Source organism: Syzygium oleosum, unplaced genomic scaffold, assembly GCF_021117445.2.
Source record: "Syzygium oleosum isolate NSW1041296 unplaced genomic scaffold, Sole_v2.1 Sole_v2.10, whole genome shotgun sequence".
NCBI lineage: Eukaryota > Viridiplantae > Streptophyta > Magnoliopsida > Myrtales > Myrtaceae > Syzygium > Syzygium oleosum.
The window spans coordinates 926,483-954,447 of NW_026607494.1; the positions used below are offsets into that span (position 1 = coordinate 926,483).

General features: G+C 41.0%; 3 protein-coding genes and 1 long non-coding RNA gene across 4 annotated transcripts; all 4 read left to right on the forward strand.

The window, feature by feature from the left end:
* The first annotated feature begins 594 nt into the window (after positions 1-594).
* Positions 595-2,489, forward strand: LOC115687965 (protein CANDIDATE G-PROTEIN COUPLED RECEPTOR 7-like). The gene is made up of 3 exons (XM_056315289.1): positions 595-1,468; positions 2,251-2,357; positions 2,466-2,489. The coding sequence occupies exons 1-3, from the start codon at positions 595-597 to the stop codon at positions 2,487-2,489; spliced, it is 1,005 nt and encodes a 334-aa protein (XP_056171264.1).
* Positions 2,490-2,600: 111 nt separating this feature from the next.
* Positions 2,601-3,391, forward strand: LOC115687930 (uncharacterized). Its single transcript, XR_004006526.2, has 3 exons — positions 2,601-2,892; positions 3,082-3,211; positions 3,314-3,391. It is a non-coding gene; the product is annotated as an uncharacterized LOC115687930 (long non-coding RNA).
* Positions 3,392-13,265: 9,874 nt separating this feature from the next.
* Positions 13,266-14,534, forward strand: LOC115687964 (protein CANDIDATE G-PROTEIN COUPLED RECEPTOR 7-like). The gene has a single exon (XM_030613680.2). It carries the CDS (start codon positions 13,266-13,268, stop codon positions 14,532-14,534), a length of 1,269 nt encoding a protein of 422 aa, XP_030469540.2.
* Positions 14,535-19,679: 5,145 nt separating this feature from the next.
* On the forward strand, positions 19,680-21,068 carry LOC115687963 (protein CANDIDATE G-PROTEIN COUPLED RECEPTOR 7-like). Its single transcript, XM_030613677.2, has one exon. The coding sequence runs from the start codon at positions 19,680-19,682 to the stop codon at positions 21,066-21,068; it is 1,389 nt and encodes a 462-aa protein (XP_030469537.2).
* Positions 21,069-27,965: the final 6,897 nt, after the last annotated feature.

The window sequence follows — 27,965 nt, forward strand, 5'->3', positions numbered from 1 at the left end:
GAGCTGGGTCTTCCTCGGCTCAGTTTCCCTTTTTTTTTTTTTTTTAAACTTATTAATTAATTTTTTAAAAAATGAAAAAAGGAAAATATGTCCTAGTAAATCCTATTTATGCAAATGCACCTAATGTTTATATCCCATGCATTTAAATGAAAATATTTTTGTTTGGGGGTTAAAATTTAACCCCTAATTTTTGTGCAATAATTTTAATCGGGTAATTAAAATTTAGGTGTTACCAGATTTCGAAAATGTGAGTGTGAGTAAAGTATGATGTTCTTCATTATTATTCAACCTGCGAGGTCTCAGTTTCCGAGGGTTATGGACTTTTACTTCGTAGATCTCTTTAGATAAATGTAGCCTTGTTCTCTCGCCATTTGCCATCTCTTTTTTCAGTGGAATCATCTCTTGTCCGGACACACTTCTCCTCCATAGGCGCATGTCTTTTTGTCACCTTGTCTCATCTTATTGTAATTCACATCCCCAGCTTGTGCATTGCATTGCTTTCGACGTCGGTCATTGTCCCTGACCCTTTAAAGTTGTCTGAGGATCGCCCTGAGCTCGCTCTGATCCACGACAACACTCGGGATCTGCGAAAAAATGGCGAAACTGCATTACGTTCTGCTCCTTCTCATCTCTCTCATTTCCCATTCCGATGCCGATATCAAAACCCTACGTCTAACTTCCGATCCTCGTCCGATCATCCTTCTCGACAAGTTCGCCTTCACACACTTCGGCCAGGTTACAATCTCCGTTTCCGATGTCTCTGTCACTAGTTTATTACTCTGTCCAAATCCTTCTCGTTTGGGCCTTTTCCTTCTCTCGGAGGAAGTTGAGAGTCAAGCCCTCCTCGAAGTCAGACAAAACCCTAACTTCTGCATCCTCGATTCCCGCTACATCGTTGCTCTCGACACCTTCCGCAACCTGTCTCCACCACCACACTGCTTCTTTAACAGAACCTATTGCGTTCCTTATCCCGGCGGATACTCCCTGTTCTTTGTCAACTGCGATCCGGTGGCCCGTGTATCTATGAATGTCCACACTGAATTGTACAATCCCGACTTTGACGGCTCCAAGAATTACCTCTCGCATGGACAATCGAGGCTAATTCCACTATTCTTCAAGTTCTCTCTTGCTTACTTCTTCCTCTTAGTTCTCTGGGCCTATTACTGCTATTGCAACAAGGAATCCACGAATCGGGTCCATCACTTGATCACCGGACTAATTACGGTGAAAACATTGAGTCTCATCTGTGCCGGGCTGGATAAGTACTTCGTTGAATTTACTGGGTTACCTCACGGTTGGGATATCTTGTTCGAAGTTGCTCGAGTCATGTCATCGCTTATCATCACGGCATTGATCACAATCGGATTCTTGTTCTTTAAGCAGTTCTTGCCAGAGAAGGAGGCCAAGGCATGGATGGTCCCCATTGCGCTTCAGGTTCTCTTCAATCTGGCTTTCCCTCTGGCTAGAGGTGAGCGCGGTTCCAGGGTAGAACCGGGAACCGGAGAACCGGAACCGGGTCCGGTTCGGTTCCAGGTTCCATGGACATAGGGTCCGGTTCTTGGTTCCCCATTTTTATGACCCAACTGTTCCGGTTCTGGTTCCCGGTTCCTATAGGAACCGGAACCGGAACCTGGAACCGGAACCGGATCGGAACCGGGAACCGGGAACCGGAACCAAGAACCGGGACCAGGAACCGGATCCCTAAAAATTAAAACATAAACTACACATTTGGTATTTAGAAACCCTAATTCACCTTGTCCCTCCATCTTGTCCCTCCTGCTTCCACTTCCGCCTCGCTCCCGCTTCTGCCTCGCTCCTTGCTCCCGCTTCTTGCTTTCGCCTTGCTCCTCGCTCCCGCTTCTGCCTCGCTCCGCCTTCTTCGCCGCAGGTCTCGTGATCTCCCCACGCAGATTCGCTGCGATTATTCGGGCTCGCCGCCGTCTTCCTCCTCTGAAGCTCCGTCGCTTTGGTACGTAACGTCTTCGAACAACCCCTGCCATTCACGCCTTCTCTCTTTGAATTCCCACCGTTGCTTCTGTTCATGTTTTGCATCGATCTATTGAATTAAGTCACGACGATCGTGCCTGAGTTGCGTGAAATCGTGCTCTTGCGTGCACATTCATCTGGATTCATCGCTTAGTGAATGTGAGGAGAGGGAAAATGCGGTGGATCTGTCCCCGATTGAATGTGAGGAGAGGGAGGGGGGGAGTTAACCGATTGGTTAATTGTCGATTGCGATCGTCTCTTAAGGGCCTTCGAGATTTGCTCTTTTTGTTGCTGCTGCCAAAGGGGAAACAACCATGAGTGAGCTCATGGTTGGCCTCACTCTCATTGAAGGTTCTTTGCCAAAGGAGCTGGTACTTTCTCGGACTTTTCTTATGACCCCCATTTTTTTAATGACTTTACGCTTGTAAGTGGTGCGGGATTCATAGTTAAGAAGGTTGGTGTTTCTCTGTATGTAGTAGTGTCTGGGTTCGCTTCATTCGTAGGCAACTTATGGATTTACAAGATTTTGGTCTTTCTTGTTTATTAAGTTGCGTTATTTTGTGTCCCCGGTTAGAATTCTGCTCTCGCTTTTCCAGATATTGATTATTGGGCTCGTGTCTTATTTCTTGGAGATTTTCTTTTGGTTGATCCACTGTTCTGTTCCTAACATCCTCGTGCCATTGGTTGTTTTGCCTGTTTCGTTTGAGCTCACGGTAGAATGACAAGGTTTTTCTTTTTTTTTTTTGGGTGTTTTTTTGAGAATATTCGAAGCTGAAAAATTGATGTTTGAGGTTCTCATTTAATCTTGTTCTACAATGTTCAGTCTGCTTAGATGGTACATTGCCCGGTTATCATCTTCACAATGGCTCTGGATCTGGTGCAAACAGTTGGGTGGTCCATTTAGAGGTTTGTTGAATGGACTTTATGTTATATGATTTAAAATAGCATACTTAAGCTAGTTAATTTTGCAAACTTATGTTATTTCTTCTCTACTGCATGGTTTTCTTGCTCAGTTCTTCATGGCACTCCAATTCTTGATTCTTTTTCTGTCTGCATTTTCTATAAGCCATTTGATGTTGTTTTACATTGTTGTAGGGTGGGGGATGGTGCAATACAGTGACGAATTGCGTTTACAGGAAAACTACTCGTCGTGGTTCATCAAAGTTTGTGGACAAGGAAGTAGCTTTCACAGGAATATTGAGTAATAAAGCTGAAGAAAACCCTGGTATTTAAAATCTATTAACGATTCAATCTGTCTCGAAACGATTCTTTGCCATAGTTTATTCAAATTGGAACTGTCATACGAGCAATTGTGCTTTGCTGGCAGATTTTTTCAATTGGAACAGAGTAAGGATACGGTACTGTGATGGGGCTTCTGTCAATGGAGCAGGCCAGGACGAGGTTGGTTGGAAGATTCTAAGCTTTTGTATTCTCTATTATTACGTAGAAATGATTACTGTTGTGGTCTTAGTATACAATCATAAGAGTCTACATCATAGGCCAGCCAAATATTTAAATGATTCATGAAACACACCTGGGAATGAGCATTTATTCTTACAGTGGTCTACCTTCACCAAGATCCAAGTCTTAACTCTTAAATAAGATTACCAGCTCTCACTCCCTATGCTAAACTAGCTAAAGACGATGCTAATATGTTCTCGTGTTGTTTGCTTGGCCAGCGTTGTTTGATTGACATATCAACTATCAAGAATTCAAGATAACATGTCAATGGAGGTTGATGGATGTGAGGAGATGACTCCGATCACAGAATTTGAATTGTCGGGCGATGAAAATGAAGAAGAGCCATCCCCTACCACGAGTGCAACAAACAAGGTACTTGGTTCTCATCGTCCTCCTCTTAATAAGAAATATACATCCGATTGTTGGAATCATTTTGCAAGAATCAAAGATGGGGATGGAAAAACATATAAGGTGAAGTGCATTCATTGTGGGTCTGAGTTAAAGTACAATGTTGCTCATGGTACTTCCGCAATGAGGAAGCACTTGAAAACATGTAAGAAGTTTCCTTGCAATGTTGATAAGAGGCAGAAATTCTTTGCACCGCGTAACGTAGACTTGGCTGACAAGGCAGGGGGAGGTTCTAGTACTGGTAGTGTCTTATCGACATGGTCATTTAATCAAGAATGTTGTAGGCAAATGCTTGCTTGGTTCATCATAGTTGATGAACAACCGTTTTCTTTGGTTGAGCGTGTTGGATTTCGCGAGTTTGTCACCGAGTTACAGCCTCTCTTTAAACATTTGTCACGTTTTACAGTGGCTAAAGATTGTATGAAGCTATATTTCTGTGAAAGAACTTGTTTGAAGACTTACTTTGGTAAGATAAATTCTAGGATCGCACTCATGACCGATACATGGACTTCCATTCAAAACCTGAATTATTTGTGTCTCACTGCACATTTTATTGATGAAAATTGGAAGTTGCATAAAAGAATCATCAATTTTGTGGTGATGCCTAGTCACAAGGGTAGGGAGATTGGGAGAATGGTGGAGAAATGCATCAACGAGTGGGGAATAGAAAAGAAGGTATCCACAATCACCGTGGATAATGCTAGTTCGAATGATGTTGCAATTGGTTATTTGAAGGAAAAACTTTCAAGAGAAAAGTTGTTGATCTTAGATGGTAGTGTTTTACATATGAGATGCACCGCTCATATATTAAACTTGATTGTTAGAGATGGCTTGACTACGGTACGGGAATCTATTGCACGTATATGAAACGTGGTTAGGTATGTGAGGAGTTCTCCCATGAGAGCCAATACATTTAAATCTTGCATTGAGGGTGAGAAGATTACTTACAATGGTTCGGTTATTCTTGATGTTGCCACTAGATGGAACTCCACTTACCTTATGTTAGACACCGCCATAAAATTTAGAAAAGCTTTTGAAAGGATGGAAGAAGACGATTCAGCTTTTGCTAGTGAGCTTAACCATGATCTTCCTAAAGATGATGATTGGGAAAATGCCATTATTCTTTCGGAATTTCTAAAAATATTCTATGATGCCACCAATCGGATGTCGGGGAGTTCATATGTTACTTCAAATGATTATTTTGAATGGATAGCTCTTTTGTATAAAAATTTGAAAGATGCGGCGGATGCTTCGGATCCTAAGCTTCAAGCTATGGGTATGAAAATGAAAGATAAATTTGACAAATACTATGGGAGTTTGGATAAAGTGAATATGTTGGTGTTGATTGCGATTGTGTTGGATCCTAGAGCCAAGTTGAGTTATGTGAATTTCTTGTATGGACAAATTTATGATGATGAATTGAAAGTCAATGAGATGCATTACAAGGTGAAGGATGCATTGGAGCGTTTATATGAATTTTATGAACAATCTTCTCTTGCTTCAAGTGATAGAAATTTTGGTGCCCAAAGTTTGAGTGCTAGTAGTAGTGGTTCCAATGTCGATGCCGGTGATAGTGAAGGTAGCAAGATCAAGAAGTATGACGCCCAAGCTTGGCGAAAAACCTTTATGCACTCGAACCAACAAATGTGCAATGACAACAAATCTGAGCTTGATCAATATCTTGAAGAAAAAAATGAAAATATTCTTGATCTTGACCTTTTGATGTGGTGGAAGACTAGTGGCTCAAAATATAAAATCCTATCTTTGATGGCTCGGGATGTTTTGTCTATTCCTGTAACTACTGTTGCTTCGGAGTCGACTTTTAGTACATCGGGTCGTGTGCTTGACGGCTTTCGAAGTTCTTTGACTCCCAAAATAGTGGAAGCTTTGATTTGCACTCAAGATTGGTTGAGAGCCGTTCGTGTGCCGATTGATGTTGAAGAGTGCATCGAAAATGCAGAAAAATTTGAGATGGGTAAGTGATGTTTATATCTTTATATATTGTAATTCCTTTTATATATCTAATAAGTGAATATTTTATTGAATCTTTCTTTTTTTTAGATATGGATTGTCTGAATGAGGAGATTATCGTCAGTAAATAGAGTTTACCAGCTGAAGCGGAATGAATATATGTGGTAGGCTTTCTAATACTTATTTTATTTTACCAATAAATTGATATGGATTGTCTTAATACTTTGGTTATCTTTGAAGGAGCAGCTAAGGTTGTGTTATTTGTGATTCTGCCAATTATTTGTGCGTGCCTTTGACCTCATGGTTGTTTAAAGGAGGAAGAAATTTAATGCCGGAGTGGATACCAAAGAAGCTTTTGGTCTTCTGCTTTTGTGCTTTTGCAGCATGTATGGGGAGAAAGGTGATATGTATTGAGAAAAATGTGGCATCTTACCTTGGAATTTAAAGTCATATGTATTGCATCCCAACAATTACTATTTATCGTGCTATCCCCTTTCTTTTAAGAAAAAATGTGACTTTTCTATAATTTGTCTTTTGTATTCTTTTTTATGAATGTTCATTTTCATTTTGATTAACTAAAAATAAAATAAAATAAAAAGAACCTGTTTTAACCTGGAACCGACCCTGGAACCTGTGACAGGGTAGGTTCCAGGTTCCACGTTCCGACGGGTAGGTTCCAGGTTCCTCATTTTGAGGAACCTGTACCCGAGGGTAGGTTCCAGGTTCCAAGCGGAACCTACCCGGAACCTGGAACCGCTCACCCCTACCTCTGGCTGTCATGATGGGAGCCACTTGGCCCAGCGTGGCGTTGGGGCTTGCTTTGCTCGACATGATCTGCACGTGCACCATCCTTGTTACCATGGGGAGGTCTATTTGGTTGCTGAAGGAGGCTGCAAAGACTGACGAGAAGGCAGCGATGAGATTGGCGAAGATCAAAAAGTTTGCCTTGGTCTATGTCTTGGCGGTCGGTTATTTTTATGTCGTGCCGAGGGTAGCACTCGCTTTGTGGATCTTCAGGTACCAGTGGGTGAGCAACGCGGTGGAGGAGGGTGCAATTCTAATGATTTATGTGGTCGCGGTTCGTATGTTTAGGCCTGTCAATGATTACACCATTCTTGACGCACAGGATGAGAAGGAAGAAACAATGGCAGTAGCAAATGAAGAGTCCGAGGTTTGAAACACGAGTAAATTGCAAATGCTTATTTCTCGTTGAGTATATATATTCTCTCTTTGAGGGAGATTTAAACCGGTTGTGGTGAATCTCTACAGACGTTGTTTACGATAATAAAACAATCTATAGAGAAATGCTGCGAGTGAACAAATAAAGTACAATTTCTTGACTTGATGTGATAATACGCGATTTCTTAAATCGGTGAACCAGAGAAATTATTGCAGAGCCAAAACCATCATGTCCATGGACCACGTGGGTCCTATAGTGAAGCTCTACATTCAATTGGTATGATGGTGTTGGTCTACATAGACTGAGTTTATAGTACATTTCCAGTAAAAATCAATATGAATAGTAAGTCTCTGATAATTTTTCATTTGATAGAAGAATGATGAGAGAGCAAATGACCCACCTTAAGTTTCTCTACATACATTGAAGTCATTGTATGGTAACCACCAATCGGAGGTATGGTTGAAGAGACTTTCCTCCCATAATTGCAGAAAAATACTGGCCCTTTGGAAAAATCATGTTGTCTGTGTGTAATTGCATCAATCAATGTGCTAGTGAGTGCATGGTTGTAGGAGAACACGAGAGGGAGAGAAAGAGAGGGTCATCTTTTTTACCTCGAAAGCATCTGTCGCGACCCTATCCTCGCGGCAACACCCTGTGCAACATCAACTATTAAGGCACACAAGATCACACAAAGAGAATGAGGAATAGATCAAAATAACTAGTTTTCCATCGTCATGACTACCTTGAATTGCATCGTGAGGTTTCTGCTCAAAATCAAGAATTTGAGGGCACAATGGATACTGTGGGAAGCTTGTGATCAGAGGAGGAGCCTCCCAAAGGCTCTCTTTGATGATAATCGTTCCAATCCAGTGCATTACATCCGTTTCCACTGCATAATACATGAACCAAGGATAAAATCTTTTGGTGATTGCACACTTCATGAAGCAAAAGAACTTGAGAAACGAAACAGGAAACCAAAATCAGGACCTAATATAGTACCTGAAATCGGGGGAAAAGAGGGTTGGGAAGAAGAAAGGGTCGTCTTCTTCTTTAGCCGCTGCTTCATAATTGCACCAGGACTTGAGTGACCTTCTTTCCATGGCCAACCATAAAGAAATCTTGGATGAATGCACCACCTATCTAACCTCTTCACAAAATCGCCATATTAAATAGATCCGATTGTAAGGAAGTAGGCGTGCATAAATACGCGTACATTAAAGGAGTAGACGATGAGATGTACAGATGCATTCGTATTGTCTTTCACCTAGGGTTCGGCTCATGGATTATTAAACCTCGACCTAACTTGAGCTCTTCCAAGTTCGCGACTTATGGTTCAAGTTCTTACATGCAAATGATTTTTAATTAGGAGTCACTACTAATTAGTTTATGGTGAATCAATTAGAAACTCAAATAAAGTATAGGGAAATATACTTTATTCATACGAACTAGAGATTATGAGTACGGGGACTTAATTAGGCCAGTTCGGTACATTTACTTTTAATGAAAATATTTTAGCAGGCAGCTTGGATTAATTTTATTACTTCCTAACATGTGAGATCATCATGCGGATGCGCAAATCACCAAAGTAACATTGAATAACCAAAGCGATAAATAAATTACGAAGGGAGAATGTACTTACCTTGAAACTACGTAAGCATCTGCGATGTTAGTTAAAAAATCACGTCAACAATCCTATATGATTTCTAATTCACGAGCAATTCCACTCATGTATTTTTTGGTTTTCTCTTGATTATATGAAAACTAACCTATATGCAATGATGTGCAGAGCATGACATGCGATTAAATAAACCTAACATACAAGCTATATGTCAAGCAATTAAATGACCTAATTTTAATGATGGGCATTTGATTTACTTTTTGAGGGAAAGTGTTTTCTTGGAATTTGTTTTCCGGACTTTCATTTGTTTGTTTGAGAGAAAGTGTTTGCAAGAATTTGTTTTCTGAACTTTCAGCCGTTACCGAAAACACTTTCCGATTAAGGAAAACATCCATTTATAAAATTAGGAAATTGAATTCCATAATCTAAGAAGGTGAAAACACTTTCTGAAAATTGTTCATCTTGAATTTTTTAATATCTAATATTTTCTTTTCTTTTCATTTCTTTATTTTTTTTCTTTTTTCTTTTCTTTTCCTTCTTCTTCCCTTTGCTGGTCGCTGGCCTTTGCGACGGCCTGCGACTGGCCACAAGCATGGGCCGGCAACGGCCGGCCTCAGGCGAGGCCGATCTCGCCAGATCCCGGCGAGCTAGAGCCTCGGCGAGGCCGACCTTGCCCTAGGCCCGACCTGGCCATGTCCGGCGAGCTCACGCCTTGAACTTGCCGCCTTGACCTCGTTGCCTCGTGACCTTGCCTTCGAGCTCGTGTCTCAACCTCGCTCGAGGTTGGCGAGCCCGAGCTCCACCGAGGCCAGCGAGCTTGCTGCTCGGCAGATCCAGGCAAGTCCGAGCTCCGCTGAGACCGGCGAGCTCGCGGCTCGCCCGATCCAGGCGAGCTAGAGTTCACCAGCCCAAGCTCCATCGAGACCGGCGAGCTCGCGGCTAGCCAAATCTAGGCAAGCTCGATTCTCGGCTAAGGCCGGCGAGCTCGAGCTCGCCTGTGTCGTAGCAGAGGAAGGAGGTAAAAGAAAAGAAAAGAAAAGAAAAAAGAAAAAGAAAAAGAAAAAAATTAAAAATAATTAAAAATTCGATTTTTTTAAAATATTAAAAAATTCGATTTTTCTTTTGCCTGAAATAAATTCATGAGATTGAAATAATTTTTCAAAGAAATCCAAACATTAGAAAACTATTTCGATCACGTATCACCAAATAATGGAAAACTAATCGTATTTCTAGAGAGCATTTTCCTTTATCATTGAGTTTTTCGCCAAACAAACGCGCCCTCTGTTTCAAAGTAAAAAAAAAATTGTTCCTTCTTGCAATCATGAGTTCATTAATTTGCTGAACACATACAGTTGTTGAATTGAGTTTGCAGACACGTCAATTTTGACCTAAGATTTTCAAGATTGACCAAAATTTGTGCAACTTCAACCTGAGGACAAACCTCGTCGAACACAGATCAAATTGTGTAAATGGGTAGTATTCGTTAGGACCTTTCCAACGATCTCCAATTTGGCCCAATCTGACTCCCAGATCATGAGATATCGCATATTATGTTATGGACTGTCCGATCACGATGACCTGAGCAAACTCGTGATATATTCCGATTTCAAAGTGATTTTCAAAATTCAAGTCACAAGCTTTGGACACATGAAGAATTGGGTCAATACAGTTAAAAACAAAATCATTAGTCAAAGGCTCCATTTGTCTCTCCTCTTTTTCCGGCATTTGGTTGCTTAGAAAAATGAGTCAACGGAAAATGTTTCTATAGTCAACTATAAACATATGCTTAAATTTAGGAAAATGATTTTCTCTTTCAAAAATCGAAAATCAATTTCGAAATATGATTAGATATCAACGCTTTACCCAAAACTTTACGCTTAAGCATGAAAACCCCAACAATATTTCCCAATCCCCAGCGTCCAAGAGCAGGTCTCCTACACCCAGGCTCGACTATATCAAGGCCGGGCCCGTGACCCTGATGCTGGTGTCAGGCCATTGACGCTTAGTTCGGGACTTGGTGCCCATACCCGGGCTAGAATCTTTGGTACCCAAGCCGGGTCCACAAAGGCCGATCGCGGGATCCCGATACTCAAGCTTGGATCCCCAACACCCGGACACGGACCCGAGACCTAGGTTCCCATGCCCTGATCCTCGGCGCTCTAATCGGGGTCCATTGAGGCCGGTCTTGACACTCTAGTACCTGTACCCGGTTATGCGGCTACCCATGCGCAAGTTGCTAGTATCCGAATAGTGTATGTCTATTAGAAAATCAAATCAAATTTTTCATACCAAATGACGGAAAATATTTTCCAGTTCGTTTTCAAGTTTCAGCCAAGCATCGGAAAATGTTGTTAGAAAATGACTTCCTCGAAAATATGTTTTAGAAATGTCACATTTTTCGCGAAATAAACAGAGTCACAGTTTAGGTCAATTTTTCTTAGAAAAGAGCACCAAAAGATGAAATAGGAATAAAAGGACAAAAGGCGTGTTACTTTAAGACCAATTTCAGAAATCTACCATAACTAAGAGAGAGGAGAGAATTAACTCTAAATAAACTAGAACCGAAATGGCCATATCGGTTAACTCCTAAGACTTCGTTTTAAGTTTTTTGACAACCGAATTGTTCAGAATTCAGTCGGCCAAGTCATAAAAATACGGTCCAAGACCTCGCTCAAAAATCACGATCTCGAAAATGTGATTGAATGAATATTTGAAAACTAGAGATATCAAGCTTTCCAACTGCGACGCGAATATGATTTCAAGAAAGTTATGGACTTCTAAAGAAAACACAAAAATTGAAATATAACCAACCAAATAGCGTCACTTAAGTCGCTTTGGTTCACCTTGAGCCAAATCGGAGGAATCCGTCTCACGGTAAGTTGGCCAAAATTGTTCATGAGCTGGGAAAGCCCTTTTTCTTGCTCACGGTGAGCATGGGGTACCGTACCGACTCACCATGAGCCGAGTACCCCCCCATTCAGGCTCAGGGTGAGCTGCCCATTAAAATTGCACGTAAATAGGTGTCGAGAAAATTACCAAAAAAATTTCTAAACATATTTTATGGATGCTAATTCAGTCCTCAAGTTTTCAATTTGGCCAATTTAGTCTTAAACCTGGTAAAAAACCGTGCCAGGTTTGATACTAAACTGCAAAAATTATCTGGTCATGTTTAGGATTAAATTGGCCAATTTGAAGAGTTTAGAATTGAATTAGCATCCGTACAATAGGCTTAAGGCTTTTGTTAATCATCCCAATAGGCGTCCCTCCCCCTCATTCTCTCTATGGTGAGTTCTCCTCTCTCTCTTTTTGTGATTAGAAATACTCTCTCAAACGTGGCACTTACTTTGGATTTGGTTTTCTTTAGTCCGGAGGAATTCCCAAAGGCAACAATAGAAATCCCTTATTCATCAAAAGCAACAACCCATAAGATGAACAAGTTATGTTCAATTATAAACGATAAAAAGTTCAAAACATGCAACATAAAACGTAAATTATAAAACTTCATTCCTCATCCATCCATAAAAATATTGCTCCGAAGTCCAATCACCTGAAAACAAAACAAACAACGTAGTTAATCACTTAATGATAGTTAAAGTGAGGGCGAGTTGAGAACGAGCAAGGCTTGAATGAGTGATAGTGAGCCGCAAACGAATGAGGAGGAGGGTGAGTTGCGAGCGAGAAAGACTCGTAAATTGTCCAAGTGAGGCAGGAGTCTTGGAAAGAACGGAGAAAAAGATGCCAAAGGAAAATTAAGATTTTTATATTTTATGAAACCGGTTCCAAAATCGGTTTGGTTGGTTCGAGTCATAGGCCAGCAAGGCTCGAGCTCGTCAAAACCTGGCTATGTTCAATGTAGTCCCTGAACTTTCAATTTGTTCAATGTGGTCCCTGAGCTTTTGATAATTGTTTAATTTAGTCTCTAAACTATATGAAAATGTTCAAAGTAGTCTCCGAACTTGAATTAATGGAATGACTATATTGAACATTTTCATATAGTTCAGGGACTGAATTGAACATGTATCAAAAGTTCAGGGGTGACATTGAACAAATTAAAAGTTTAGAGATCACATTGCATATTGGGTTAAAGTTCAAGGACTACATTGAACAAATTAAAAGTTCAGGGATCAAATTGCACATTGGGCCAAAGTTCAGAGACTGTTTGTGTCATTTTCTCTTTTCAGAAAGGTTACATATTTCGCTAAACGATCATAGCTGTAGAGTAAAGTTGGATGATTTTCGTAAATTATTCTAAAGAAAATCTCTCGTTCTTCAGAAAGGACCATTATTCCTATCCAGCCACGTCTCAGTTTCTCGGGGTATGGACTTTTTACCTTGTAAATCTCTTTGGATAAATGCAGCTACGCACACTGGTTTTGTTCTCTCAGCCATTTCTTCAGTTTGACTTGTGATTTGCCATCTCTTTCCTCTGTAGAATCATCTCTTGTCTGGACATACCTGTCCTTTACATGGGCGCATGTCTTTGTCACCTTTTCATCATATTGTAATTCACACCCCCCAGCTGTGTATTGCATTGCTTTCGACGTCGGCCATTGTCCCTGAAGTCGTTGACCCTTTTAAAGTCGTCTGAGGATCACCCCAGCTCGCTTTGATCCGCGACAACGCTCAGCATCTCCGACGAAAATGGCGAAATTGCATTACGCTCTGCTCCTCCTCATCTCTCTCATTTCTCATGCCAATGCCGATATCAAAACCCTAAGTCTAACCTCCGATCCTCGTCAGATCATCTTTCTCCGTAAGTTCGCCTTCACGCACCACGGCCAGGTTTTCATCTCCGCTTCTGATGTCTCCGTCACTTCTTCATCAATCTATACACTGGATTCACGTTTCGGCTTTTTCCTGCTCTCGAAGGAAGCTCTTCGCCAAGTCCTCCTTGAGGACGAGCAAAACGCTGACTTCTGCGTCCTCGACTCCTTCTACACCGTCCCTCTATTCACCTTCCGCGACCTCTCTCCACCACCACACCGCTTCTTTAACAGAACCTATCCCATTAATAATCCCGGTGAATACTCACTGTTCTTTGCCAAGTGCGATCCGGTGGCCCGTGTATCCATGAATGTCCATGTTGAGTTGTACAATCTCGATTCCAACGGCTCCAAAAATTACCTCTCGATTGGACAATCGAGGCTAATTCTACTCTTCTTCATGTTCTCTCTTGCTTTCTTCTTCCTCTCAGTTCTCTGGGCCTATTGCTGCTATTGCAGCAAAGAATCCACAAACCGGGTCCATCTCTTGATCACCGGATTGATTACGGTGAAAACACTCAGTCTCATCTGTGCCGGGCTGGATACGTACTTCGTTAAACTTACTGGGACACCGCACGGTTGTGATATCATGTTCCAAGTGACTCGAGTCATATCATCACTTATCATCACAGCATTGATCATAATTGGATTCTTCTTCTTCAAGCCATTCTTGCAAGAGAAGGAGGCCCAGGTACTAATTGTCACCATCGCGCTTCAGGTTCTCCCCAATCTGGCTTTCCCTTTTGCGGTGACGATGGGAGATGCTTGGCCTGGTGTGGTGAGGGGGCTGGCTTTCCTGAGCATGATCTGCACATGCACCTTTCTCGTTACCGTGGGGAGGTCTATTTGGTTGCTGAGAAAGGCTGCAAAGACTGAAGAGAAGGCGGCGATGAGATTGGCGAAGATTGAAGAGTTTGCCCTATATTACGTCTTGGCAATTGGTTATTTGTATGTCACGGTGATGGTAGCCATCGATTTGAGGATTGTCATGGCATATGAGTACAACTGGGTGAGCAATGCGGTGGAGGAGGGTGTGAATCTAACGATTTTTGTGGTGACGCTTTGTATGTTCGGGCCTGTCAATGACTTCATCCTTCTTGACGCTGAAAATGAGAAGGAAGAGACAATGGCTGTAGCAAATGAATAGTCCGAGGTTTGGAGGGGAGAGAGAGAGCAATTATATTCGAAATCAGGACACAAGTAGATTGCAAATGCTTATTTCTCGGTAAGTGTCCATATTTTCTCTGTTTAACGGAGATTAAAACTGGTTGTGGTGAATCTTTTCTGTGAATAGATGTTGTTTACGATCATTACAAAATTTGTAGAGAAATGGTGCGAGTGGAAAATTTGGTAAATTGCGATATCTGTATAATAATTCAGTTTCATAAATGAGCTACATTTGTCTTGACTTAAATGTGAAAAAATACGTTTTCTTGGACCGGTTTACGAAGAAGATATTACATTAGTTTATGTCAACCAACACCATCATATACATGGACCGTGTAGCTCCCATTGTGGGGCCCACAAATTAAATGAGTATGATCAATTTGGTCTACATAGATTGAGTATGGATAATTTTTTTCTGGTAAGTCAATATGAACCGTATGTGTGTGATTACTTCTTCTATTGGAAAACAACGAGAGAGCAAATGATAGTCCATAAGTTTCTCAATTTGGACTGAAGTTGGAGTATGAACACCACCAATTAGGGGTACGGTTTGAGAATCTTCCTCCCATTGTTGAAGGAAAATACTGGCCCCTTGGAAAATGCACGTTGTCTGTGTGATTGCATCAATTAATGTGATAGTGAGTGCATGGTTGTAGGAGAACATGAGAGGGAGAGAAGAGAGAGACATCTTTTTCACCTCGGAAGCATCTGACGGCCTGCATGAAGAAGCTACTAAGAGGTTGACACCGCCGCTGTGCGCTTTTCCTTTTTCTGGTTCTTCTTCATGTTGCTTTTCCTTCTTCTCACGGGAGTCCTAAGAATAGAGCCCAGCATGCATACATAATTATGAAGGCCACATCATCATTTGAATCTAGGTTGCATGAGAAAAAGAGGAAATGATACAAGCTATCTATGAATATGGTATTTGATTCAATGTACTCGCATGAGCACACAAAATGCAAGCGCTAATGCACCGCCAGAGACATCAAAGATGTTAATACTCGATGGAAGCCTGCAGACCCATCTTGCCAATGCTAACTTTCGCGCAACAAAGATGATGTCCGAATTCCCTGAAGAAAAAGGAGCTGGGAAGAATCCCCACAACTGGTACGGCAGCGACAATTAAAGATAGTATCAATAGCGCAGAGGCCTTCCAAGCCCACGACAGAAGGCCTTGGTGCCTTCTCGACCACATATGTACGCATATAAGGTTGTGCTGCCTTAGAGCGAGTCGAGGAAGAAGAGGGTGGTTCCTGAGAGGGTGTGAGCCTACCTAGGAGAACAATCGCCAAAAGGGTCATCGTAGACATCCAACTTCTGGCGTTTGATATCATAAAAATGAAGGGCAGGAGAGCCTGCTAATACAGGTGCATGATGATGATCTTAGGACCCCTGGCTAAAGGAAAGGGGAGCAACGTTTGGGAGTTAAGGGCACGTCTTTGAGGTAGTGGAGGGTGTTTTGCCGGAATTGCTCCTGTGGCGAAATTTAATTCACCGAATGTCGTTCTTAAGTTTTTTATGAGAAAGGACAGGGTTCAGTGGCGACTTCGGACATGAGATATCCAAGCGAGAAAAAGGAACCCACTTGTTTCAACCAAGCAGTACAAATTCATGCCATGAAAATATTTGATCGATGAAAAACTTAAGTAACATAACTAATTCAAACAAACCCAACCAGCCACTGAAAAAAAAAAAAAAGAATCAGCCACTGTCTGGCAACATCACACTCGAATTTCATCGATGCCATGTTACATTGATACTGGATTTAAGACATAGATATCTACGGTTAAGGAAACTGAAAGTACAAAGCATAAAGCTTTAAAGATAAAAAAAGACGGCATTTTGATTGTGCTTTTTGGGGGGTTCTAGCGGCTATCAGGTGGTATTTACGTCAGATAACCTCCATCGATCTCATCTTCATCCTCCATTTTCGCAACTCTATGTTACTCATGTCTTCAAGTAACCGTATCTATCATGTGCAAAAGCATACACTCCTATCGACCACAACAGACTCCTCATGAGATAACAGTTTCGTTACTAACCTCCATGACCAAATCTTCAAGTGGTAACTGTTCCCTATTTGATTTTAGCCCTTTTCAAGTTTCAAACACTCAAAATTTCCCATCAACATGATTGGCAGCTGCCAGCTGTCTGTCATCCTACTTCAACAACTAAGTCTGTGGCAGGCTTACGTTATCTTCTCATCGATGGACTTGGATTTTACTAAACATTATGCACAATGAGCATTTATTGTTTCTATTTCGAATATTCTTTAATTTTTATGTGATTTGTTTTACTGTCGACGACCTGAATTATTATTGGTGTCAACAGAGGGATGACCATTCCCCGGAATACATGTCGTACATCTGATCCTAGATCGATTGGACGACGTGAATTTAGGTGGACCATACGGTTCTCCAAGTCTCCCATAGTCATAGAGATACAATCCTCCGCTGTGACGGCCGCAGGGTCTACACGACAAGTGACCATACTAGGACCAATCCTTCGGTCACTCATAATCACAAGAGTAAGAAAAGGCGTCTAGGTCTATGTAGATCGTATACAGTGAGGGATCCAACCTCCGCCAAATGCTGACGGTGTTAAAGATGGTGGAGATTCCACGAGTTTCAATATATACGAGATAGGGCTCCTTCTGCAGGCGGTTTTTGTAATCGAGGAACGGGAGCTTGCGCTCCTGCGAGGGCCTCCGCAACCTATTCTTCTGAGGGGCGAGCTTTACGGATGCGTTCCTTATTTTAAGGAGCTTGTGCCCGCACACCTCGCATCTCCTAATTTCTCTTGTATTTTTCAAGAGAGGGAATACCCTCTTCTTGCTGTATATCTAGAGGACTCCGAGGTCCGAGCAATCCTCTAAACGAAGCCTTTTAAGGTCATGCTTCGGATTCAGACCCAAAAAAAAAAAAGGTCATGCTTCGGACCAAAGAGAAGCCTTTTAGTGTCTTGTGATTGTTTTCCGAAGAACCCAACCCGTCCCAAGTCCACAATCCACAAATCCCTATCAGTCCCTTCAGTTTGCAATTTGCAGCCCCCACCCTCCCTGAGACATAGCTAGCTCTAGCCGCCTAACATCAATGATGCTTTTGTGAAATGACTATAACCACACACAAAAGTGCACGCCCATTGCTTGTATGCAAAAACTTGACATTTTTAATAATTTTGCAAATTTGCGATATTGTGAAACACTTGAATTGTAGTGTACGGATAAAAATCGAACAATATGGAAGATATTGAACATATATAGAGAAAGAGATAAACATTTTTATATCTGAACATTTTTGGAATGTTACTTATACGATACAAATATTCCAATTTTAAAATTGAAAATATCATACGCATAAACTAGAGTTTTTAACGTATGCATTTTTTAAAATTAATTGATTATTTTGCCTTAACAGTAAAAGGTGCTCTTTACTTTATATAATAGTTGGTGTTATTTTCACACTTTTTTTTGTTAACTTCTTAAAGTACCCTTCAATTACAAGATTTGTTTTGATATTTTTAATTATCATTACCCTTCTCTTTCAATAATTGACCAACTTTGACCCAAGGTCAAACATAGTCAAACAATAGATTAGACTGTGTGCTTGGATAGTAATCGTCAGGAGCTTTCCGACGGTACCCAGTTTGCCCCAATTTGACTCCTAGATCGTGAGATATCACATCTTTTGTTTTGGACCGCTTGATCTCGATGATGGCAGCAAACTCATTATATATCCCGAATTCGAAATAATTTTCATAAAACTCAAGTCATGAGCTTTCTAAAGCATGAAGAATCGTGTCGGTCCGGATAAATTTGAAGAATAATATTTGTATTTAAGGCTCCATTTATTTCGCAAAAAATTAATAATTTGGAAATATTTTCCTAAAACTGACCACTAGTATCACATCCAAAAATGAATGAACAAAAAATAGATTTATCATCTACAGAATTATTTAGATATAAGTTGTTGTCGATAATGAAAATATTTTTCATTAACTAGTTATTTCAAATGATATAAGCGATTATTTATAAGGAAAATGTTTTGAAAATTATTTATTTTTTGCGAAACAACAAAGCCTAGTAACAGAACAATATAATTTTTTAAGGTCTCGCCATTCATACAAAAAAAATGGGGAAAATCACAAATGCCGTCCCGTTTTCTTTATCAAAATTCCCCATCCTCAATGTTGGATTTCACTTCGCCAATGTGCATGAGGGGTAAGTAGGTCTTTTTAGGTTGGGACATATAAAATTTTTTGAAAGTGTGAGAAGGATGACTTCTTTCGTAAAATTGTATGGTTTTTGTAATTATTCCTATCCTGCGGCATTTCAGGACGCAAGTGATAATCATTCTGTCTTTATTTTTTAATTTTTTTGTTCCGAGGAACAGGTTTGAAACAGCAATTCGTTTGGCAACGTAATTTTATTTTTCTATTTCCGGGATAAATTTTTTAGCTGAGAAATAGGTTTGGAAAATAAATGAGAAGTAGATTTTTTTTTCTACCTTTCCATTTCTGAAACAGAAACAGAAATAACAATTCTTCTAAGAGTTCGGCCTTGCTGCCCCCTCTACCCCCTATCGCCCGCTGCTGCCTGCCTGCTAGTTGCCCCATCGCCGCCGACTGTCGCCCACCCACTCACCGACTGTTGCCCACTTGCCGCCGCCTGCCCAGCCCGCCAACGCCGACCGTTGTATGCTCGCTCGCCGGTGGCGGTAGCCGACCGCCGGTGTACGAATTCTACATCGATGCTATCAAACGAATTTTTGTTCTAGGAAGAGTAATTTTATATCATTATCAATCGTAATTTTCTGCTTAGAACCTCGTTCAAAGAATATAAATAATTTTTTTCTATTTTTAATACAAAATTATTTCCGGGAAGAGAATAGTTATCATTCGGGCGCTTAATTTTCGAGGATACAAACTTTTACCTTGAAATCTCTTTGGATAAATGCAGCTACCCACATGATTTTATTCTCTCGTTATTTCTTCAGTTTGACTTGTGTTTTGCCGTCTCTTTCCTCGGTAGAATCATCCCTTGTCTGGACATGCTTGTCCTAGAATGGGCGCATGTCTTTTTGTCACCTTGCCTCATCGTTTTGTAATTCACGCCCCCAGCTTGTGCATGGCATTGCTTTCGACGTCGGCCATTGTCCCTAACCCTTTAAAGTCGTCCGAGGATCGCCCCCAGCTCGCTCCGATCCACGGCAACGCTCAGGGTCTCCAAGAAAAAATGGCAAAATTGCATTACGCTCTACTCCTCCTCGTCTCTCTCATTTCCCGTTCCGATGCCGGTATCAAAACCCTACGTCTAACTTCCGATCCTCATCCGATAGTCTTTCTCGATAAGTTTGCCTTCACACACTTCGGCCGGGTTACAATCTCGGTTTCTGATGTCTCTGCCACTAGTTCATTACTCCGTCCAAATCCTTCTCGTTTGGGCTTTTTCCTTCTCTCGGAGGAAGTTGAGATCCAAGCCGTCCTCGAAGTCGGACAAAACCCTAACTTCTGCATCCTCGATTCCCGCTACATCGTTGCTCTCGACACCTTCTGCGACCTGTCTCCGCCACCACACAGCTTCTTTAACAGAACCTATCGCGTTACTTATCCCAGTGAATACTCCCTGTTCTTTGCCAACTGCGATCCGGCGGCCCGTGTATCCATGAAGGTCCACACTGAATTGTACAATCTCGATTTCGGCGGCTCCAAGAATTACCTCTCGTCTGGACAATCGAGGCTCATTCCACTATTCTTCGAGTTCACTCTTGCTTACTTCTTCCTCTTAGTTCTCTGGGCCTATTACAACTATTGCAACAAGGAATCCACGAATCGGGTCCATCACTTGATCACCGGACTAATTACCGCAAAAACACTGAGTCTCATCTGTGCCGCGCTGGATAAGTACTTTGTTAAACTTACTGGGTTACCTCACGGTTGGGAAATCTTGTTCGAAGTTGCTCGAGTCATGTCATTACTTATCATCACGGCATTGATCATAATCGGATTCTCATTCTTCAAGAAGTTCTTGCCAGAGAAGGAGGCCAAGGTATGGATCGTCCCCATCACGCTTCAGGTTCTCTCCAATCTGGCTTTCCCCTTTGCTGTCATGATGGGAGCCACTTGGCCCAGCGTGGTGTTGGGGCTTGCTTTGCTCGACATGATCTGCACGTGCACCATCCTTGTTACCGCGGGGAGGTCAATTTGGTTGCTGAAGGAGGCTGCAAAGACTGACGAGAAGGCGGCGATGAGATTGGCTAAGATTAAAAAGTTTGCCTTGGTCTACGTCTTGGCAATCGGTTATTTGTATGTCGTGCCGATGGTAGCACTCGCTTTGAGGATCTTCATGGCACGTGAGTACGAGTGGGTGAGCAACGCAGTGGAGGAGGGTGCAATTCTAACGATTTATGTGGTCGCGCTTCGTATGTTTAGGCCTGTCAGTGATTACACCATTCTTGACGCACAGGATGAGAAGGAAGAAACAATGGCAGTAGCAAATGAAGAGTCCGAGGTTTGAAGGAGAGAGGAGCAATTATATTTGAAACCAGGACACAAGTACTTATTTCTCATTAAAGATCCATTTTCTCTCTTTAAGGGAGATTTAAACTGGTTGTGGTGAATATTTTCTGTACTACAGATGTCGTTTACGAATAATAAAACAATCTGTAGAGAAATGATGCGAATGGACAATTAGTGCCTTGTAATATCTATGTAATAATTCAGCCTCACAAATAAAGTACATTTCTCCACTTAATGTGATAATATATTTTTTCTTAAACCGGTGAACCAGAGAAGTTATTATAGAGACATTCCTTGCAAAATTGGAGGAAAATACTGACCCGTTGGAAAAAGCGTGTTGTCTGTGTGTAATCGCATCAGTCAATGCGCTAGTGAATGCATGGTTGCAGGAGAACATGAGAGGGAGAGAAGAGAGGGACATCTTCTTTTACCTCTGAAGCATCTGACGGCGCCCGCACGAAGGCGCTACTAAGAGGTTGCTGCCGCTGTGTGCCTCCTCCTCCTCCTCCTTCTTCCTGCCGCTCGGAAGTCCAAAGAATAGAGACATAGCAAGCATAACATAATTATGAAGACCATGTCAGCCATCTGAGTCTAGGTTGCATGACAACAAAAAGGAAATGATACAAGCTAGCCAGGAATATATGTATCCAATCTGATGTACTCACACGGGTACATTACACAAACCACAAACCCTAATGCACCGCCGGAGACATCAAACATGTTAGTAGACTCCATGGAAGCATGCGGATTTGTCCCCCATGCGGACGCTGCACCCAAGGAAAAAAACTAATTACCTTTTGGGACCACAACACAGAAAAGACAACAATTTCACATGGAGGTCCCCACAATCGCAACTAATTGATTAAAGAATGACTCAGCGGCTATCGTTAAGTGGAAACAAAGCAACAAAGTAGCGCACCGAATTGATTAAACAAAAAGAGGTCCTCACAATCACAGCTTCACTATTTCGCGATTCCTTCTCTAGTACTATCGTCTCCATGACTCCACCAACAACTCTATTTTACCCTTTAAGCCCTAATTTTTCTAGCCAATTGAGATGGGGAGAGAAGATAACAAACCTAGAGCTATAGAGACAGCATGCGAGCAGCTCGATGGCGACTGAGCGAGCGACGACAAGGACAATTGAAGATAGAGTCAGTAGCATAGAGGCCCTCCAAGCCCAGGATAGAATGCCTCGTTGCTTTCTCAGCGACATGTACGCATATAAGGTTGTGCTGCCTAAGCCACCTTACATCCACGAAATAGGATGCTTTTGCTTCTGTAAGACATTTCCAATGATCTCCAATTTGCCCAAATCTGACTCCTTTTATTCTGGACCGTCCGATCACGATGACGAGAGCATAACTCAGGATATATTCCGAATTCAATGTGATTTTCAACATTCACGTCACGAGCTTTGAACCCATGAAGAATTGGGTCAGTACGGTTTAAACCAAAATCATGTGTCAAAGTTTGGGTCATTCTTTCTTAGAAAAGAGCACCAAAAGATGAAATAGGACCGAGATGGCCATATCTATTATTTCAAAATTCACAATGTCTTTTATTTGTGGGTGCTTGGTATTTACATTATTATATCGTTTCCTATTAGGTTTACACAAGATGGGAGATTATTGTGTTCCACTTCGCTCATCCAATATTGTTCGATTCGTCTTTGTTCTCCCAACAAGATAGGCCCATAACCTATTAAGAAATTGCCTTTTAGGATCTTGGGTGCCGTTTAAATGAGTTTTATAGTGTTTTAACATCAAAGTTTTATCTTCCTTCGAATTTGAATTGTTCAGGCATAAGATTCAAGGACATCCACCTCATTCTATGCGTACAGATGGCCAATTGATTTTCTTTTTATGTTTCAGTTTTGTTTAATTGTTGCAATCCTTTTTAGGAACAACTAGTATTTTATGTTTTATCTTTTTCATTTATTTATATGCTCATAAAATGGTGGGGGATTGCTGTAGTAATTCATAAGTATAAGATAGATAACTTAATCGGGTTGATAAATAACTTAAATTAAAGCTAGAAACTTTACATAAGAGTTGCTAAATTAAGGCGTCATTAAGAAATGTAAATAAAATTTGGTAAAAGAGGAAATGAATAATAAACTTGGTAAGTATGTCAAACGAGATTTGGTAATGGTAACCCTAAACTGGTGGGTAATTCAATCAGAGAAAGTTGGTTCATCGGTGTAATTAAAGTTGGTAGTTTCGACAAAAGCTGATAAATTTAGGCTGTTGCTAATAAATGAAAATAAAAGATTGATAAGAAAAATTGGCAAATTAAAAAAGACATCGAATGAATGTCAATAAATAATTCAAATAGGAGTTTGTAACTCAATACTTTGTCATAATTTAATGGGATAAAAGTTTGTGAGTTGTGATAATTTGCGGTAGTCATCGCTAAAAATAGCTAGTACATGTAAGGAGTTATTAACCAAGACAAATAACGATTGGTAACTCAATAGACAAATTAGTCAATTGAAAAAAATTAATTAGGATAATCATCGCAAATGAAAGCTGATAATCCAAAATTTATTAGTAATTTAATTTGATAAAATTTAATAAATCACTCTAATTTAAATTGGTAATTTTATATATGATTAATACCACGAAAAACCTAAAGCTGGTACACTCGTGATAAATTTACCCAAAATTAATTTTTTTACCACGAAAAACCTCAAACTGGTATACCCATGACAATTTTATTCTCTATTAGTTCCTTTAAATTTTACCGTCAAATTTCTAAGTTGGATGACACGTGGCAGTTGTTGGGTGTACCAATTTAGAGTTTTACTCTTCGTCTCTCACATGTATATCATTTTGTAGTTTTTTGTGATATTAATTCAATTTAACGGAGGGTAAATTTATCACAAATGTGCTAATTTGAGGTTTTTCATGGTCAAAAAATTAGTTTATGGTAAATTTATCATAAGTGTACCGATTTGAGATTTTTTATGATTAAAAAATTAGTTTGAAGTAAGTTTGTCATATGTGTACCGGGATTTTTGTAGTATTAACCATTTTACATGTGAGGTAATAAATTGGAAAAATTGTACAACGTCTCTTTCGACTAAAAAGAAAACAGCGTACGACATCTCTCAGTTTCCGAGGGCAAGGACTTCTACCTTGGAAATCTCCTTACATAAAGTCAGCTGCCCACATTGGTTTTGTTTTCTCAGCCATGTCTTCAGCTTGACTTGTGTTTTGCCATCTCTTTCCTCGGTATGATCTTCTCTTGTCTGAGCGTACTCGTTCCTTACAGGCGGACGTTTTTGTCACCTTGCCAATGCACCATATTCTAAATCACACCGCCGGCCGTGCATTGCATTGCTTTGGACCTCAGCCATCGTCCATGAAGGCTTGACCCTTGTCTGAGGATCACCCCAGCTCGTTCCGATCGAAGATAAACGCTCGGGATCTCCAAAGAGATGGCGAAATTGCATTACGCTCTACTCCTCCTTGTCTCTCTGATTTCCCATTCCAACGCCGATATCAAAACCCTTAGTCTAACCTCCAATCCTTGTTCGATGATCATCTTCCTCCATAAATTTGCCTTCACACACCACGGCCAGGTTAAAGTCTCCACTTCGAACGTCTCGGTCACTTCTTCATCACTCTGTGGACTGGATCTTCGGGCGTTTTCCTTCTCTTGGAGGAAGCTCTTCCCCAAGTCCTCCTCGAGGTTGAACGAAACACTAACTTCTGCGTCATCGACTCTGGCTACATCATCACTCTCTTCACCTTCTGCGACCTGCCTCCGCCACCATGCTTCTTTAACAGAACCTATCCTGTTACTTATCCTGGCGTATACTCCCTGTGTTAAATTGTGTCTCGAATTTGAGCCCGTACACGATACCCAATCCGCACGCTCAATGTTTATTAATACTCTGGAAAGGAGAAAAACATCCGTGTAGCATTCAACAAGAACAGCGTCAAGCATTAAATGGACAAATCTTCTGCACATGGGTTTATGTGCATGCCTTCACGTTCATTTTTCTTCTGCCTCATAAATGCATGCACATGATGTGAATGCATGCCCATAGAGGAAAAAGTGATAGCCACTGTCCTCTTTCTCTCTATATTTGGTCAACTTTTGTGGACTTTCTTTGTCCTTTTGTTATTAAAAGAAGAAGGGGGGAAGACAGAAGCTATGGTCATTTTTTTCTCGTGGCTGTGCATGATGGTCATACGCACATGCTATCATTAATTGCATGGAGACGCATGGCTTCTGAAGATGAGCGCCATTTGTCTTGTTTCTCCATTCTTTCATCTATAAAAGGTGGAAACGCAGAGAACGTAAAAAAAAAGCTAAGAGGGAAGGGAAGTCCAGAGACGTTGAGAGCTCAAGAGAAGAGAGGCGTGAGCTCGGAGGGACTTGTGCGTAGGGAGAGTCCATTGAGTTGAGTTATTAAACACCGTAGCTATTGGGTATATATATTAGGGCTGGGAAACACTTGAGCGTGAGTGATTGTAATCATGTAATTCTCTAATTTATTAGTGGATTATTTGCCGGTTCTCCCCGTGGACGTAAATTCCGACATTCGGACCGAACCACGTAAATTTCTCGTATCCTTTTATAGTTCTTCGTTTTATTTCTCTATCAAGTTTCTACGGCTCCCGACTTAATTACAAAGTTACTATCCGTTTTCGCCACGTCGCCGATTATACAACGTTCTTTGCCAACTGCTATTCAGAGACCCATGTATCCATGAATGTCCATACCGAGTTGTACAATCTCGATTCTGACGGCTCCAAAAATTACCTCTCCGATGGACAATCGAGGCTAATTCCACTATTCTTCGAGTTCTCTCTTGCTTACTTCTTCCTCTTAGTTCTCTGGGCATATTACAGCTATTGCAGCAAGGAATCCATGAATAGGGTTCATCTCTTGATCACCGGATTAATTACCGCGAAAATGTTGAGTCTTAGTTAGTGTTTGCGGAAGCGTAATTTGTTTTGTAAGTGAGGGAGTGATTAGTGAGTGCAAGTGTTGGTACGTGGACTTGGAGCAACAATAGAACAGAACTTTTGATAGTGGAAGACAAGTGGGGAGCAAAGAAGACAAAAGGAGTATTGTATTATGAAGGCTTGTACAAGGGACTTGGTTTTTTCTTCTGATGGGCGTATCCTTCAAGTGGAGAGGGGGGTTGGCTATTTATAGCCCTCTTCCACTGCCATTGAGGAAAAATCTAGAGCATGTTACATAGATATTTTTCTAGAGTTTTCTACGTATATCACATTAGTCTTCTAGAAATATCATGGATATTTTCTAGAAATTCTATATTTCTCACAACTTTCTAGACTATTCATCTAAATATCTATTCTCCAAAGATCTTGAGCATGCTCGAAACTTCTAGAAATTGGATCACTATTTCAACACTCCTCCTTGATCCAATTTCGTGAAACTCCAAGCATGCTTCTTAACATCTCGAACTTGACCAGTGGTAGTGCTTTAGTGAATATGTCCGCGACTTGATCTTCGGTCTTGCAATATTGTAGCTCGATCTCTTCATTGTTTTGCACTTCACGGATGAAGTGATATTTGATGTCTATGTGTTTGGTTCTTCCATGGAAGACAGGGTTTTTTTATATGGCGATCGTGGACTTGTTGTCGCAAAATATCGGAGTTGATTCCATCTGTGCTTCTCCAATGTCTTCTAGAATTCTTCAAAGCCATATTGCTTGACTAGTAGTCGTAGCAACCGCGATGTATTCAGCTTATGCAGTAGACTGTGCCACTGAGTCTTGTTTTTTAGATGCCCAAGAAAATATTCCAAAGCCCAATGTGAATGCATAGCTAGTGGTGCTCCCCCTATCGTCATTTGATCCTGCCCAGTCACTATCGGTGTAGCCAACGAGCTTAGCGGTTGAACTTAGCCACTACCAAATGCCATAATCTATCATTCCTCGTAAGTATCTTAAAATTCTCTTGGCAGCTCCAAAGTGAATTTGACTCGGACTCTGCATGAATCGTGATAGTAGACTTGTTGCGTCCATGATGTTCGGTCGTGTAGTAGTGAGATATAATAGATTGCCAATTAGACTTCTGTAGAGGGAGGCGTCGGCTTTTTCTGCTCCATCTTCCTTTAATAGTTTCTCGTTTGTCACGAGCGGTGTTGTAACTGTTTTGTAATTATTCATCTTGAATTTCTTAAGGAGGTTCTTGGCATATTTCTTCTGTGAGATAAAAACTCCTTCATTTTGGTTGATCTCGATGCCGAGGAAGTAGCACATCAAGCCCAAGTCCGTCATCTCGAATGTCTTCATCATTTCTTCTTTGAATTCTTGAATCATCTTTTCATTGTTCCCTGTATATATAAGATCATCCACATACAGAGAGACAATGAGAGTGTCGGACTTACCTTGGGTCTTGATGTAGAGTGTTGGCTCACTCATGCTCCTCCTGAATCCTTGCTTGGTAAATTATTCGTCTATTCTGCTATATCACACTCGTGGTGCTTGTTTTAACCCATAGAGGGCCTTCTTGAGCTTGAGGACTTTTTCTTCTTGGCCTTTGACGATAAAGCCTTGTGGTTGTTCCACATGGATTTCTTCTTGAAGATATCCATTTAGGAATGCTGACTTTACATCTAGTTGATGAATCTTCCATTCCTTTTGTGCTGCTAGGGCTATGAGTGCCCGAATAGTATCAAGGCGAGCAACAGGAGCAAAAGTTTCAGTATAGTCGATACCTGATTGTTGCAAGTATTCTTTCGCCACAAGCCTTGCCTTATGCTTCTGAATTGATCCATCTGCATTGAGCTTTGTCTTGTAAACCCACTTGACGCCAATGAGTTCTTTGTCGTCGGGGCGATCAACGAGCTTGCATGTTTCATTCTTCTCTAACATCTTGATTTCTTTCTCCATGGCCTTAATCCAAA